Source organism: Amaranthus tricolor, chromosome 6 (genome assembly GCF_026212465.1).
Source record: "Amaranthus tricolor cultivar Red isolate AtriRed21 chromosome 6, ASM2621246v1, whole genome shotgun sequence".
NCBI classification, from domain to species: Eukaryota; Viridiplantae; Streptophyta; class Magnoliopsida; order Caryophyllales; family Amaranthaceae; genus Amaranthus; species Amaranthus tricolor.
This window is the reverse complement of record NC_080052.1, coordinates 4,177,653-4,194,013: the sequence shown is the minus strand read 5'-3', so window position 1 is coordinate 4,194,013 and position 16,361 is coordinate 4,177,653. Positions and strand designations below refer to the sequence as shown.

Here is a 16,361-nt window from a genome sequence, read left to right as displayed (position 1 = left end):
TAAGCCCGTTTCAACCACTCGATCAGCTCTTGCTCCTTGCACACCAAGTATCTGTGTACCATTTTTAAGTTTTAGAGTCTTTATCTTTACCAATAAAAAAAATTCTCAAGGTCTTGCACAAAGTTGTAACAACCTTTGAGGGTCCAAAAATTCTTCTACACTTTCATGTCATGTAGTATCATGACTAAAAAATCACAAACTTCAAGTCAAACTCTTAAAAAGTGTTAAGAAAAAATACACAATAATTTTTTGGATCCTATTTCTTTAGAATTTTAAAACTAAAATACAAGTAATTAAACAAAGACTAAAGTAATTAAAATCAATAATCTAGTAATTATAATGAAGGAGCCTATACAATTAATACTTTTCACATGCCCAAATCAATCAAGGTTAAAGAGAACATAATCAAGATATATTTTTTAGACATGAGAGTTTTTAAAGTTCAATAACCAGATGAAAATTATACATATATTGATCACTCTTGAACTATTTTGTAACTCGTATATTGAAAGTTTGCAACCACTACGTACATATCGACCTAAGTTACAAACCGACTAATCCCTCATAACAAGTCTTAAAAGTCCATCCAAAGAGTCAAGACATGCTATACGTTTCACCTTGAAAAATTCTAAATTGCCCTCGCTTAAGACCCCTATTTAGAGGTCATATACTACAACCTAATATATTTCTAACTTTTTAACAAGATTACGAGATACTCCCTCCGAACCAATTTAGATGTCTCATTTACTTGGACACGGTTATTAAGGATGGTGTGGGGTCCATTAAAAAGGGTAAGTAGCAAAGGGTAAGTAATGAAGGGTAAATAGTGAAGGATAGTTGGATAAGTAAGGTATATGAGGGTATATTTGTAATTATTTGTGTGAACTAAGGATATTTAGGTAAAAAAAATTGACAAAAATAGAAATGGAACAACTAAAAAGACTTTACCAAATAAAGAAATGGGACAACTAAATTGGTTCGGAAGGAGTATAATATTTGCTAAATATTTGATGTTAGATGAACTCAATAACAACATAACTAGCTAATACAAAAATATAGATTATGATTTAACTACACATGCCTTCCACATCAAAACCCTTAGCTTGCATGATCTTCACAACCTCTATCATCGTGGACGGGCAACCGTCGAAACACAACAGATGCACCATGTTGCGGATAAAGAAGCATCAATACGGTTGGTGCATGTTGATAAGATGGGGCCAACGTAAAAGAGAAGCGTTGTAGAATGATGGTAAGCACAAGCTTGGTTTGTAGAATAGCAAGATTTTGGCCTATGCAAGTGCGAATCCCAAGACCAAAAGGAATGAATGCCATAGGATGTTTGGCTGCACGAGAAACACCATTAGCAAATCGTAGGGGATTGAAGTCATTCGCGTCATTTCCCCATATCGCTTTATCATGATGGACGGCTAAGATTGGAACAAGTAACTCCGTCCCACGTGGGACTCGACATCCACCTAACTCCACGTCGTGTTTCGCTCGTCTGATTGTTGCGATTGCAGGTGGGTATAGACGAAGAGACTCGTACAATATCATGCTCAACTGCACGTTATATCAGTTGATCATAAGCCACATCAATATCAATTAAATGGTTATCCCTTAACATTTTTAGAAACATAAATAATAAATAAATAAGTCTTCGAACAATCGTAAGTTATAATCTTGCAAGTTTGGTTACATATACATAAAATCATAGGAAACACATAATTTACTTAAGAATTATTTCCAAATTATAATCTTATATTTCAGTTTTTTTGCGAATCATAACCTAAATTTATTTTTTTCGAATTAAAAGCACCAATTATCAATTTCTACGACATTTAGGCCTAATCACCGAATTATGACCATTTTAGTGGTCAGAATTTTAAGTTAAATTGGTTTGAATTATGTAATTTAGCGTAAACGCTATAGCTATTGATACTTTTTGGTGGCTGTAATTTGTAAAAAACAAACATTAAGATTGTAATTCACAAAATGTCTAAATTTTAGGACTTTAATCCGCAAAAGACCTACATTTTAAAACCATAATTCACAAATTATTATTTATGTCAAGTAAAATCTTTATAAATCATTCATACATGCTTGAAATCATAATTAAAAAAAGGTCCATAACAAAAATATATGTGAATATGTCAATATTATATACAATCTACTTGTTTTTGAAGTGTATCTTAAAACTTGTCAATTATTTGTAAATGTTTAAATTTCAGTCGATCATAGAAACATTAGACTTGTTTTACTAGCTAGTGTAGATCCCCTATTGATGTAGGAAGTCAGTCCCACACTCCCACTACTAATTATGAAACTTGGGATGTTTATTGTATTAGGTTAATTGAACTAATAAACACTATCAATTATCAATTATCAATTGTTAGCCACTTAGTCTATGATAAAATAATGTTAATTAATATATAATCCGTAATCAAATAGATAAGACTAATAAATTATTGGCCCATTTATTTATTTATTTATGTTAATATAATCATTGATTATATTGTAGTAATACCGATTTCTTGCTTCTAAGAGTATCTTGGATTTTCACACTTACAATTTCTTCTTTGATATGTTTGTCAAGCTATCTTTAATTGTTATACTCTTTCATTATTTACTTTTACAAAGTGTATGGTTGGATAGACCTAGTCATTTTATTCCTCTATGTTACTGCTTATGTCATCATATTTCTTAGTTTTTATACATAATAATTTGACTAGCCTTTAATAATATATATATATATATATATATATATATATATATATATATATATATATATATATATATATATATATATATATATATTTATTTATTTATTTATTTTAAATATATTTAGGAGTATACTTTACCTTAAATCAGAGAAACATTAACAAACAAAACCAGAATATCTCAAAATTGCCAACAATATATTTTCTCCGCTCATCAATTTTGCCTCAATAACAATTAATGGGAAAATCAAAAGCAAGAGATATTTTATGGGAAATTAAGAAAAACGTATAGTTGAAATAAAAAAAAATAAGTTAAACATTTCCTCCGTTCTTCTATATCTGCTATATTTGACGTTTTACGCAATCCAATTCGTTATTTTGATCATTTATATATTGAATTATACGCGTCTAAAAATTATAAAAAATTAATATTATGATAGTATACGATTAGACAATTCAAATAAGATCTCATTTGATTATATTTTTTCTTACATATTAGCCGTAATATATAAAATAAACTTGAACAATAAATAGTGTCAAAAATAAAAATGTAGCAAGTATTTCATAGCAGAGAAAGTATGTGGATAAAAATAATAATAAAAAAAATGAATTGCAATCAAAGATAAAATTGAGATAAATTTAATGGACTTGACTAAAAAGAATAGGGCTAGCATGGACAGACTAAAAGCAAAATTGAAGAAAGTGATGAAACTGATAAAAGAAATCAAGAATATAATTTTTATATTTGATGGAAAGAATGAAGTAGCAATTAGGCATTAGCATTAAATTATTAAAGTATCCCTACACAACGAACTAGTACTAGACTACTAGTATATATAGCATTACTGTTACGTAGGAGTAGCTATTAAACTCTACGCTGCTGTCATAGACTGTTGCGGTCTTACCACATTATAGGACAAAACTTTTTTCATTTCAAGACAAACAAGTTAAATTTGAATAAAACTATAATGGAACCTAACTTATCATAATTTCTAATAAATAATACAAAAAATAAATATAAAGTAAATTTGGAAGTTAAATAATGATTGTTTGGTAGGTGGTAATAAATAGTGATAATAGAAATAGAAATTAGTGTAATTTTAGTTGAAAAATCTCTTGATTACCTTAATGGTTTTGATGGTCTCATGCTTGTCCAGCTTCAACCATCGCATTTTCTTCATAAAATTCATTTTAAAAATGCATTATCATTAGGAGAGGTGATATTAGATTTTTATTTACAAATTTTCATTACCATGTGAATAATATGAAATTTTTAATGAAATTTTACACTATAAATCATTCTTATCACCGCTATTTAGTACCGCTAATTAAACAGATTGTATGAGATATGAACACAGTTATATTAAGAATTTAAAAAATGTAACAAAACAAATAAATAATTTAAAAGGCAAAATATAGTAAAATGACAAAGATATAAAAATTACTCGTTTATAAGTACTTTACTAGTCCCTTAGCATATTTAACTCAAATATTTAAAAAAAAAAATTAAAAGTGCTATTTAATAAGAACACAGGAAGTAATAATGACGCCAAAAGATATCTAAAAAGAAAGGAGAAAAAAGTGTGTAAAGTGGGACGTACCATGTTAAGCTTAGAAAGATGATCCTTAGAAGGGATATCATGTGATGTGCATACTCTAAAGACCTCATCACGTGCCAGGTTCTGCCATTGTGGATGCATAGCTAAAAGTACAGTGGTCCATGTCAGCAGATTCGACGTCGTTTGTTTCCCAGCAAAGAAGAAACTCTTGCATTCTTCCACAATATCATCAACCGTTATATTATTATTATTATTATTATTATTATTATTATTATTATTATTTGATAATTGTTGAGAATAATTTAATGATGATGAAGAAGAATTGAAGGTAAATTCTGGAATGCTATATTTATCATTATCTCTCATTCCAGCTTGGATCATTAGGCCAAGCAAATCCTTGGGCCCACCTGCTTCTTCTGATCCATTATTATTATTATCATCATTAATATTAATATTAATAATATTGTTGTTGTGATTGCATTTCTCTAATTTCCTCCTTTCAATTAGTTTCACTAATGATCTTCTGAGTTCCTTTTCCAATTTCCAACACTTCACATTCCTCTTGGTTGGTAAAAATCTGTGTAGCAAATTCAATTCAAAGAAATACGTCTACATTAGTAAAACAATGAGTAATTATTATTAAGAAAAAAACAAAACACATCAATTATTAATATATAAGTATCTAACAATTTCACAAGGTTAACATTAACTAAATTTTTAATTAAATTGATTTTTTGAGACTAAATTCAGCACGTTAAAAAATAAAATTATGTCCTATTTGCATATCTTCATTATAGAAGTCTTCTAATTATACAAGCTAAAATTATTTTTTAAAAAGTTACATGGCATTAATCAAATTTTAAATGCTAAAATGTGGTAGTCTCAACTAGAGTGGGTATAGATATTATTATATAGACTTTCTCTGATTTTATTAGTTGTTATAAACAGTAACATATTATGAGGAAAAATAACACTATCTGTAACAAATTAAAAAAATCTGATGAAATACTTCATTAATATGGTGAGTAGTTAGTGAATAGTGAATTTGGATGTGCAAAATATAGAGTTGGATATGCAAAATATAGAGTTCAAAAATCTTATTAATTTGGAGGATAACATAAGTTTGATTTAGATCGATTGGGATTGCTAGTGCAAGTCTACAAAATCAGTACTTTTATTAAATTTAATATGATGTTGAGTTTTGAGAAACTTATAATTGGTGGATTAATTTTGCTTAAAGTAATTTCCTTTTTTATCTTTCTTTAACATGTTTTTAATTATTAGACTCTTAAGATTTAAGAGAAGGGACGGCTAGTGAAATATCAAAAAGTATCAGTACTTATTTGGAATAGGAGTATATTAAAGGGATGTTTTTTTCGATTATAGTAAATAGCTACAGGATTTTGTTTAGAAAAAATAATTTTTATTTCAATGGAGACAAAATACAATCTTAAAATAAACAGATGTTGTAATTGTTAAACATAGTTTCATATTAACAATATTTAGCTATCATCACAACCAGAATTGAAATAATGATTTTTAAAAAGGGGCCAAATATATAGTCGATATATTAACTAATAATGTATATATAAACTAGTTAACACTACAAAAAACCATTAAAATAGCGATGGAAAAATGGCGATGGGATGCGGTGGTCGCCACAGCCGACGGACAGGCGAGGGCAAGATACGTCGCCAAATGAAAAAGCAAATTAGCGACGGAAAATTACAGTCGCTGGTTGGTCGCCAAAAGCTTTTATTTTTAAAATTTTTTTAAAAAATATTTAGCGACCAGCAATGGTCGCTAGGTGATCGCTAAATCTTTTATTTTTTTAAAATTTTTTAAAAATAATTAGCGACCAGTTTGGTGGTCGCTAAAAGCTTTTATTTTATAATTTTTTTTAAAAATATTTAGCGACTAGATCTGTGGTCGCTAAATGGTCGCCAGGTAAGACAGTCCAGCAAATTTTTTCCTTACTGCAGCACGTAAACTTTTTTCATTTCCGAGGACCAGCGACCAACCAGCGACCAGTTGGTCGGTCGCCAACTCCATAAAGTAAAACGTCGTTGCAGATGGCGACCACCAGCGACCACCTGTCGGTCGCCAGTTGCTGGTTATAAAACCAACGCTTTGCCCTCATTTCTCATTTCCTACAACTCTATCTTTATTTAACTTATATTTCTTCAACCCTTATACGCCTCATTATCTTACCAACTCTAAATTTTCTTTTCATCCATTAATCTCATTCTCTATTTATTTTCTTATATTTCTTTCCAACTCTAAAATTCTCATCTTGTTACTAAAAGGTTAGTGTTTATTATAATTTATTATTGATGTAATGTTATTTTTTTGCCCAATTTTTGTTTCATGATGTTATTTTTTTGCCTAGATATTGTTTTATGTTATTTTCGATATATTTTTATGTTTTTTTTTTATATTTTCGAATAATGGCATTTTTGAAACATATTTAGTGCTAAAATTTTCCAGTATTTTTTTATGTTCATTATTTAGTTTTATATCGTTTTTTTTAATATTTCAAGAACAATCGAAAGGTCAAAGAGCCACAGCCTACGAAATATTTACAAGAAGCACGGCAAATGGAGTTCAATAATCAATTATGGAAAGCGGTGCAAATGGGAAATGTTTAGACTGCCTATGAGACTGAACAAATTCAAAGAGAACGAGATGTATCAACCCCCTCCTCCAAATGAATGATTAAATATATGTACTTTTTGTGAATTTGTACATAAACTTTAATTTTATATATATATATTTCCAGTTCTTTATTTTTATTTACTTGTTTTATGTGTATATATATATTTATCTTAATATTACAATAAATATAATATATATATATATATATATATATATATATATATATATATATATATATATATATATATATATATATATGTATATTTTAATTAATTAAAAAAAGGGGCGACCAAACAGCTATGAAAATGTGGTCGCCATGCTGGCGACGTAACAGCTACGAAAAGATGGTCGCCAAACAGCTAGCAGGGGGTGGTCGCCAGTTTGGCGACGGGTAGTGGTCGCCAGGTGGTCGCCGGTTTTACTGGCGAGGACAACGCGTCCACTTTGAGATTAGCGACGAAGAGATTAGCGACCACCACATTAGCCGTCGCCCGCCGGTCGCCAACCCTACTTTTTGACCATTTAGCTATCAAATGGCGACGAAACCTTCTGTCGCCAATTTGATAGTTTTTTGTAGTGTAAACTGTAAACATGTTTAAACCATACAGATTGAAATAAACTTAAATGATAGGCAAAAATTATTTTTAACATATACACTTGAAGCTTCTCTATCATTATCTTTTTTAGAATAAAGAATCAAGTGTTTTTTATTTCACATATTCACTAAGTAAGCTCCAAAAATAAACACTCTTAAAAATTAAGATAAATAAATATAAACACAAAACAAATTGAATATAAAATTATAAAAGAGAAAGAATAATAACATTATAATATAAATTTATCACTTTATATTAATAATGTTACAACAAATATAAACCTAGGATTTGATTTGTTAACCTTGAGTTTAAAATGTACAACTCTAACCTTGATCTATCATTGTTTTTTTGACACTAATTCACTATTTAATACTTTCTCTAGTTTTTAATAGTTGTTACACTTTTGTTTTTCACGCTATCTAATGCACGAGTTTAATCTTTAATATATTTAATTTCATATGATAAAAATTCTAAATAGTTAATATTATGAAAATATTTATTAACATGAATCAAACAAGATTCCACATAATTATGTTTCGCATTACATATACATAGTGAAATATATACCAAATAAGATAAGTTGATGAACATAGTTACTACAAGTACTTTAACAACTATTAAAATCAATAAAAAAGTATCACATATCATATACTCCCTCTGTTCCATAAAGAAATTTCCATTTGCTATTTTAGGGTGTTTTATTTATTGATTCCATAAAAAATCTTTTTTTATTTATATCACAAATTTTAGACAAAAATCTTTATTTATCCTCATTTTAATATTTTAATAATGCTCATGGTACCCATATATCTTCCACTACTTTTATTTTAATATTTATATATTTCTTATAGACCTCACATGTTTGCCACTAACTTAATACAATTATTTTTTTAATAGTTGTGGTTCACACATTTCTTTCACTAACTTTCGTTTAATATTTTTAAATGTTTATAGTTTCCAATTTTTTTCTATCAAATTTATAATTCAATAAAAGAATATCAAATTTATAATTTAATAAAATAATATATCCACTATTTTAAAAGTTAAAAGTTATATTTTTCTTAAATTTCATAAACAATCCTTGTGAGACTTTATTAAGAAACGGAGGTAATATTAACTTAGGGGCTAAAGCCAACACTGCAACAGATTGCAGGGTGAGGCTGCCCCAGAAATCTTAACATAACAAAACTTTTGTTCTAATCTTCAACAAGTTCAATTTGGTAATGGTAAGTTTCAAGATTTGAATCTCCCTCGCCTAATATATACTAGTAACTTCATTAATATAATGAGTTAGTCAAATTGGTAAAATTTATTCTTGCTTCAAATATATACTCCTAGATAGGGGTGTTTAATGGGCCGAATCCTCATTTTGAGTTCTAATTTGGCCCGCTTTTTGAAGACCTTTGTAAGAGTCGGGCCGAAAATGGGCCGGCTTGAAAATGGGCTATAGTATAATTCATCCTCATCATCCAACCCAGTATATCCCGCTCATAGAAAACTATGGACAAGGTCTGGGAAGGGAAGGACGGCGACAAATCATACCCATAGAGGAGAGCGCCGCCAAAAGAGTTCTCCGGCTCGACAAAGATACGAAGACGTAGCTACATGGGAGAAAAGACCTATAAAAGAAAATAAGTAAACCCAACTACAGAATAAAAGGGGACAAGAAAACTAATAAAGAAACGGGAGGAGCGGGATGACAGAAACCAACGGGGGCATCAGTAATCTAAAACATGAATATAACGCCTCTAACTACCCCTATCTCTAGTCAGGCCCTTAGAGAGGTTTAGGTATAATTAATGGATAATTTTAATACTATAAATAGGGATTATTAGTATTTTTTCAATTTAATAATATAAATGGGGATTATTAGTAAAATTTAATACTAAAAATGGGCCGACTTGAAAATGGGCTTGAAAATAAACCTTGTAAATAGTATAATTAATGGATAATTTTAATACTGTAAATGACAATGTCAATGGGGATTATTAGTGTATTTTTCAATTTAATTATTATAAATTGATAAATGGGGATTAAAATAATTTTTGGTAATAAAAATGGGTCGGATTGGGCCAAGCTTCAAAGCCCGACCTATTTAAAGCCCATATTAAATTTGAAGGACCTTTATCCAATCCGACCCATATTTACTTAAGCCCGACCCAGCCCTTATCCGGCCCACTAAACACCCCTATCCTAAACCCTAGTCCCATTTGTATCTCATTGTATTATGCAAATAAAAGAGGATAATACAAGTCAATAGTTCAAAAACAAAAGTGATATTTTACATTTTATCAATGATACCCCTAAGTTTTATCGATTATTAATGGTATCCTCGTGTTATTAAACGTTTTACAATTGTAACCTAGTCTAATTTTTTCCGACCAAAATTGTCCAAAACCGTTAACTTATTTTCTTTTTCTTTTATTTTTCAATTTAAAACATTAAATAAATAAAAGAAACCGGTTTTGATGATTTTGGACGGAAAAAATTAAAAAAGGTTATTGTTGTAAGACGCTTAATAATACGAGGGTACCATTAATAATCGAAAAAACTTAAAAATATTATCGATAAAGTGCAAAATTTTAGAGGTAACGTTCATAATTTCCAAAAACAAAAAAAATGTAAGTTGTGTAGAGCAGTGATATATAGATGTACCTATAACCAGGAATGAAAAGCTTTCGAAAAGACTGAGCAGCAAGGAACATTTGCTGGCTATGTAACTTAAAAATGGCTTTCCCTTGTTCAAAGCTGTTTCCAAATGTCATTTTAGTTATCACATCCTCTGTCAATCCCTGAAACCATTCTGAAATTTCAATTTCTACTTCGTTCTCTCCTTTTCTTTCACACATCATCTGGTCCCACTTGTCCAACATTTCCTCCACACTTTTTCCCACCATTGGTATCAACAACTGCATAACAAATCAGAACCCAACCCATCATAACTTAATTTTGTCTTTTTTCATTTACTATCCCTACATGTAATCTTATTTTGGGACTTATACTTTTTTATTTTTCAACAAAAGTTAAATACTTCCTCCAAATCAATTTAGTTGTTTCATTTGCTTGGGCACGATTATTAAGGGTGGTGTGAGGTCCATTAAAAAGGTAATAATTGGGTAAGTAGTAAAGGGTAATTTAATTAATTAATTTGGGTAAGTAGGATATATGATGGTATATTCATAATTACGTGTGTGAACTAAGGGTATTTAGATAAAAAAAATTGACAAATAAGAAAATGTGATAGTTGATATAAATTTGCCAAATAAGAAAATGTGACAACTCCATAAATTTTTTGATATAATCTTACTTATCCTTACTATACTCTAATCATTATTTTATGAAAAAAGATATACCCAATATTATTGAGCAGATGTTTCATAATTTGTGATAAAAACTATAAAACTGACCTTAAGATTTTCCATGTGGAAGATTCGTGTTATGATCTTCCGATGGTGCGCCCATTTCTCACCCTTAAGACTAAGTAGTCCATTGCCTTCTAGTTGTTTCATCGTCGGACTTGCCTCGATTTTCTCATAAAATTCAGACTTAGTACTGAAGATTTCTCTGATGAGGTCCGGATCTGACACTGTTAAACGAGCAGTGGGTCCAAACCATATAAGGAACGTTGCACCTATGCATACATAAACATACACAACATTATAAATCACACACCAATCGAAAAGATTTTTAAATTGAGCAAAGATTAAAATGGTTGCAAAAAATATGTGAGAGTGAGAAGTAATAAAAGATGAACACCAAAGACGAAATACTTCCTTTCTTCTTCTTGCTACGCAAAGAAAATATTCATCTAAGTTAATTTTTTTTTATTTGCCAAATACAATAATGCATTAAATAATTTAAAAATGAAACGAAAAAAATGTAAAAGTACATGGAGTAAAGGAAGTATCATGCAATTTTTAAGTGGTAAGTTCCCATTCTATTCCTTTGTTGCATACATACATTAAACTTTTATTTTTAAATAACGATCCAATCCAATATTAACAAAATATTAAGAAAATAAAGCAAAAATGATTTAGATAGGATAAATTACCGACCGTATTCCTTTCAAAAAAACTACAAACCTTACTTACCCTGAAGGTGATTGGCATATGAAACTGTGAATTAAAATATTATAGTTGAGACTTTAAATGAGATCTAAATTTAGACTTTAAAAATAAATTTTATCAATGATAAAAAAAAATTAAGAAATTAGATAATAATTGATTATATTACAAGATTGTTGGTATAACTCTTTACTTTTCTTACTTTCACTAGTATCAAAAATGTCTTTTTCTAAATTAGCCAAATCTCATTCTTTACCAATATTAATTCCTGTCAAATAAACAAAAACCTTTTTGTAGTCTTATCCTAAAATCTCAATCCTTAACCACAATTCCAAATTTGAACTTCAGTATCAGAAGAGCAGCAAGGAAATGATAGGAGGGAAGATGCAAGATAGAGAAATCTGAAGATGACAATGATTATTAACCCCACATACATTTATTATGTCTTGTTTTTTATAAAGTTGTTTTCATTTTTCATATTGAATTATTTTTTGTGTATTAATTTGTTTTTTACACTCAATTTTTTTAAATATTTTAAAATTTAATCAAGTACATATTAAGACGAATCTATCAAGATCTAAATAATTATGTTTTTTCATATAAATCGATGATAAATCATAGTGAAAGTTTGACATTGACATTCATATATTCTATTCGCGAAGAGCATATGAAAACGAGAGAGTATTTTACTTGATGTTTCCATAAAGAATTATTCAATACGAAATACTTCGTTCCATTTGACTTTTTACGCAATCTAATGTGTTATTTTAATCATTTATATGTTAAACTACGCACATTTAAAAACTATAACAACTTAATATAATGAAAGTGTGTGATTAGACGATTCAACAAGATCCCACTTAACTATATTTTTTCTTACACATTAGCCGTAATATATAAAATAAGCAAACAATTAATAGTGTCAATAACCGAAATATAACAAATATTTCAAATCAAATGAAAGATAAAATTAACTTTGTTTATCTTCATTTTAATATTTCAATAAGGTTTATGATTTCCACATATCTTCCACTAAATTTATTTTAACATTTTTATATTAATTATGGTCTCCATATATTTATCACAAACTTTATAAAAATATTTTTTAAAAAATTTTAATCTCTATATTTTCGACTAATTTTTATTATATATTTCTTAATGTTTATAATTTTCACTTTTCTTACATCAAATTGATTGTTAAATAAAATAATATAATTTTCAATAACTAAAAGAATTCTATTTGTATTGATTATCATAGAATTTTTTATGGAACGAAGCAAGTAATTGTCAACTTTATTCTTTTTGCAAATAGGACTTTTACTACCTCATCCGTTCCATTGTATTTGCAAATGATATTCACATTTAAATACACAACAATTAGATTAAATGATATTCACATTTATTTACACAAATAATATGTGAGAATTAGATTTTAAGTATTTCAGAAGAGAGATAGTAAGAGAGATAGAATTCCCCTCCCCTTTCCTTGGCTGTACAACATATTTCAAGAGAAAAAGGGAGATAATTCATTGCTTTAATTAAGTAACTGAAATTGTTGAAAAGAAACAAATAGTTTCCAGCTGAGGAAGGCTGCGACTAATTGCACTGCAACATCAAATCAGAGTAAGAAAAACACAGAGGAAGAAGACAAGTCACGATTAAGAAGGATTTGAATGATGCAATTAAAAGTTGATAAAACGAACAACTACTAATATTCAAATAATCAAATCGGCTAACTACAGAAATAAAAGGCCTTCTAACTGAGCAATTCCAAGAAAATACGCCCCCCCATCTCAAAAAGCTATAAACATCGGAATTCTGAATATCAAAATTAAACAAAATCCAAGAATTATTTCTCCAATGGTTCCAAGTAACAAAAAAATTCAATAATATTCTTTTATCTTCATACAATGAATTGATAAATACTAATAAAACTCCACTTAAAAAGTGAATAAACAGAGTTAGATATACACAATCTTACTCGAAAATTAACTAACTTTTTTTGAAGGTTGTGAAATCACTAACTTAAGTTTTAAGGATTTGGAAATTTTTGTGAAATTGAGGACAATGAAAAAACAAATAAATAGCCACAAAAAATAGAGGAAACAAAAAAGAAATACCATAAATTTTCCTCCATTGATGGTAGAAAGAGAAGACTCTAGGAAGGATGTTGTGAGAAAAAGGCATTGGATGTGAAGAAGCCTTCAACATGAGTTGAACAATTTCTTTGACATTGCCAATGAAAAAGTGGTAAGGAGGCCCTTTAATCCCCTGTTTTGCAAAGTGAGACTGTATTTTCCTTGGTCTCCACCATAAGACTACCATTATTCTCAATGCTAAGACCCACAAAATCATTATTAAAATTAAGGATTTTAAACCCATTAAAATTCCAAAAAACCCATCATCATCCATTACAATTTTTTTCTCTCTCTTATATGCTTGTTTCTCTCTCTAAAAAACAGAACAAATCTGCTACTACTGCTGCTTTTTTTGTCTGCCTGTCTATTCTCCCTGTGATTGGTGTTCTAATGAGTAATGAGGGAGCAAAAAAAATTTTTTCTCACTCCCAGAAACAATTTCTATGATTTTCTCTTTATTTTGTAGGGGGATTTGGCTTTTGTTTTCTTTTGATTTTTCGGTTACAATATCTAATGGGTTATGTGTTGGGTATGGGTTTGGGTTTGGGTTTGGGTTTGGGTTTGGTGTTTATTGTAGAGTGTATTTACTCTTTAATGGAAACGAGGTGTAGATGAATAGAACAGGGGGCTTGGGAATTGGGATGGCCGACGGCGTAGGGGGATGGAATTGTGCAAAGTATGTTTGAGTGTCAACGAGTTCGCGTTTTATATTGTTTTCAAACAAGTTTTTGACACTTTTACCCTTTTAGTTCTTAAAATATACTTCCTCCATTCCATAATACTCCTATACTTTTTATTTTTGGCAATTTCATATTACTTGCTACATTTCTGTTTTTAGTAATAAAACAATCATTTAAAGTTCTACCTATTCTATTTTTATCCTACTCTATACTCTATAATAAAATACTATACTATACTCTATAAAGTAATATAACAACCTATTTTTCCTTTTTCTTTTTCAATTAACAATAATAAAATATTATACTCTATAAAGTAAACAATCGGCTACAGTGTAGGTCAATCACTTTTCTTAATACCCGTGCTCATGCAAATGTAGCGACTAAAACGGAACGGAGGAAGTACTCTCTACCACCATGAAATTGTTCCTATACTTAGAGTTGTACAAATATAATCCGATCCGAAAACTCGAATCGGAAAAAAAGTTATTTGACCTGAAAATATGTTATTTTTTTATGTTTACAGAACCGAGATTATGTCAATCGAAGTTGCACCTAAACTAGCTGATAACCAAAAAATCGAAAAATTAAATGTAAACTGCGACTGATTTTTATCACCGACATATATCTATTAACCAAGATTAGAGTTGTTCAAATGTGTGCCTTCCCGAAAGTCAGAACCAAAATCAAAAGTTAACCGACCCAAAAAATGTTATTTTTTGGTTAATCGAACTGATATCACTCGGACCAAAGTATTTACCTAATTGGTTGACAACCGAAAATTGGAAAGTTGAATCTGATATGCGACTGAATTTTATAATTGACATATAACATGAACCCGAAATTGATTCGGCGAAAGCCAACTTAACCCATATCGATTTTTAATTGAACTTTTGTTAACTCGAATCGATTTTTAACGGATCTTTTGTAAGCTCGAACCGATTTTTAATTGAAAGGAAGTCAAAAGTCGTGGCATTGTATGATTAATTTTAGTTCATCAAATCATTATTTATTTATCAAATATTTTTAGCAAATTTATAACTAAGTTAATTTATCAAATAATGAATGTTTGAAATCTAATTTCCAATATTGCAATATTGCAACAATGGGAAGAAGTTTATCAATAAATTAACTAGATTCTCCATGAAATTGACATAAATTATAAATTAATAAAGCTGATTTGAAAAGTAAGCGTTAACAAATAACACTTACGTCCCCAATTAAAAATATAAAAACAAATTAATCTTACCCATCAGTTAAAACAAACGATAAAACAACTTGTAATTTTTTTCGCAGCTATCAACTTAATCCGATATTGGCTTAGTTGATAGAACTCCGTAATCAACAATTATTCAAAAACTAAAGCCCGAACTCGATTTGTACCCGAAAAAACCAAACTAATTATAGACTGGTGAAAATCTGAGCCTGATTGACACAGGACTTAAACTTTAACATGTAACGAACCGATGCGAACCCAATATTACATATAATTGTTGTTAGACAAACCCCTAACTGACCATTAAAGTATTTAAAATATAATTTCACATTAATTCTTTATATATAAATAAGACTTCTAAAGTTTTTAATTGTTTTAACAAAAAAAATTTATATGTAAGTAAAAATCTTAAAAAGATGAATTTAAAGCTAAAAAAATGACATGAGATTTGATCTTGACCAATAATCTCTCCCATTAAAGTATTTTTGACTAGTATTTATTTATAGTTAAATTGAATAAATTAAAATATAATATCATATATTTATATATGTCGATGCTAAAAACCGTGCATTACACGGGTTTCTACCCTAATTAACTTATAAATATTTATAGGTAATATGTCTTATTGTCATGTTTATAATCTTTAGCTATTGGGTCTAACTTTTATATTATTATACTTAGGTATCTTTAAAATAATTTAATATTTTAAAAAAGGATGTAATTTCTATTTAACAAT

At 28.9% G+C, this 16,361-nt stretch overlaps 1 protein-coding gene across 1 annotated transcript; it reads right to left on the bottom strand.

The window, feature by feature from the left end:
* Window positions 1-404: 404 nt before the first annotated feature.
* Window positions 405-14,395, bottom strand: LOC130815860 (cytochrome P450 734A1-like). Its single transcript, XM_057682367.1, has 5 exons — window positions 13,715-14,395; window positions 10,938-11,161; window positions 10,186-10,439; window positions 4,322-4,856; window positions 405-1,563 (listed from the first exon to the last, which is right to left on the bottom strand). Exons 1-5 carry the CDS (start codon window positions 14,004-14,006, stop codon window positions 1,099-1,101), a joined length of 1,770 nt encoding a protein of 589 aa, XP_057538350.1. The 5' UTR covers window positions 14,007-14,395; the 3' UTR covers window positions 405-1,098.
* Between the last annotated feature and the right edge of the window lie 1,966 nt (window positions 14,396-16,361).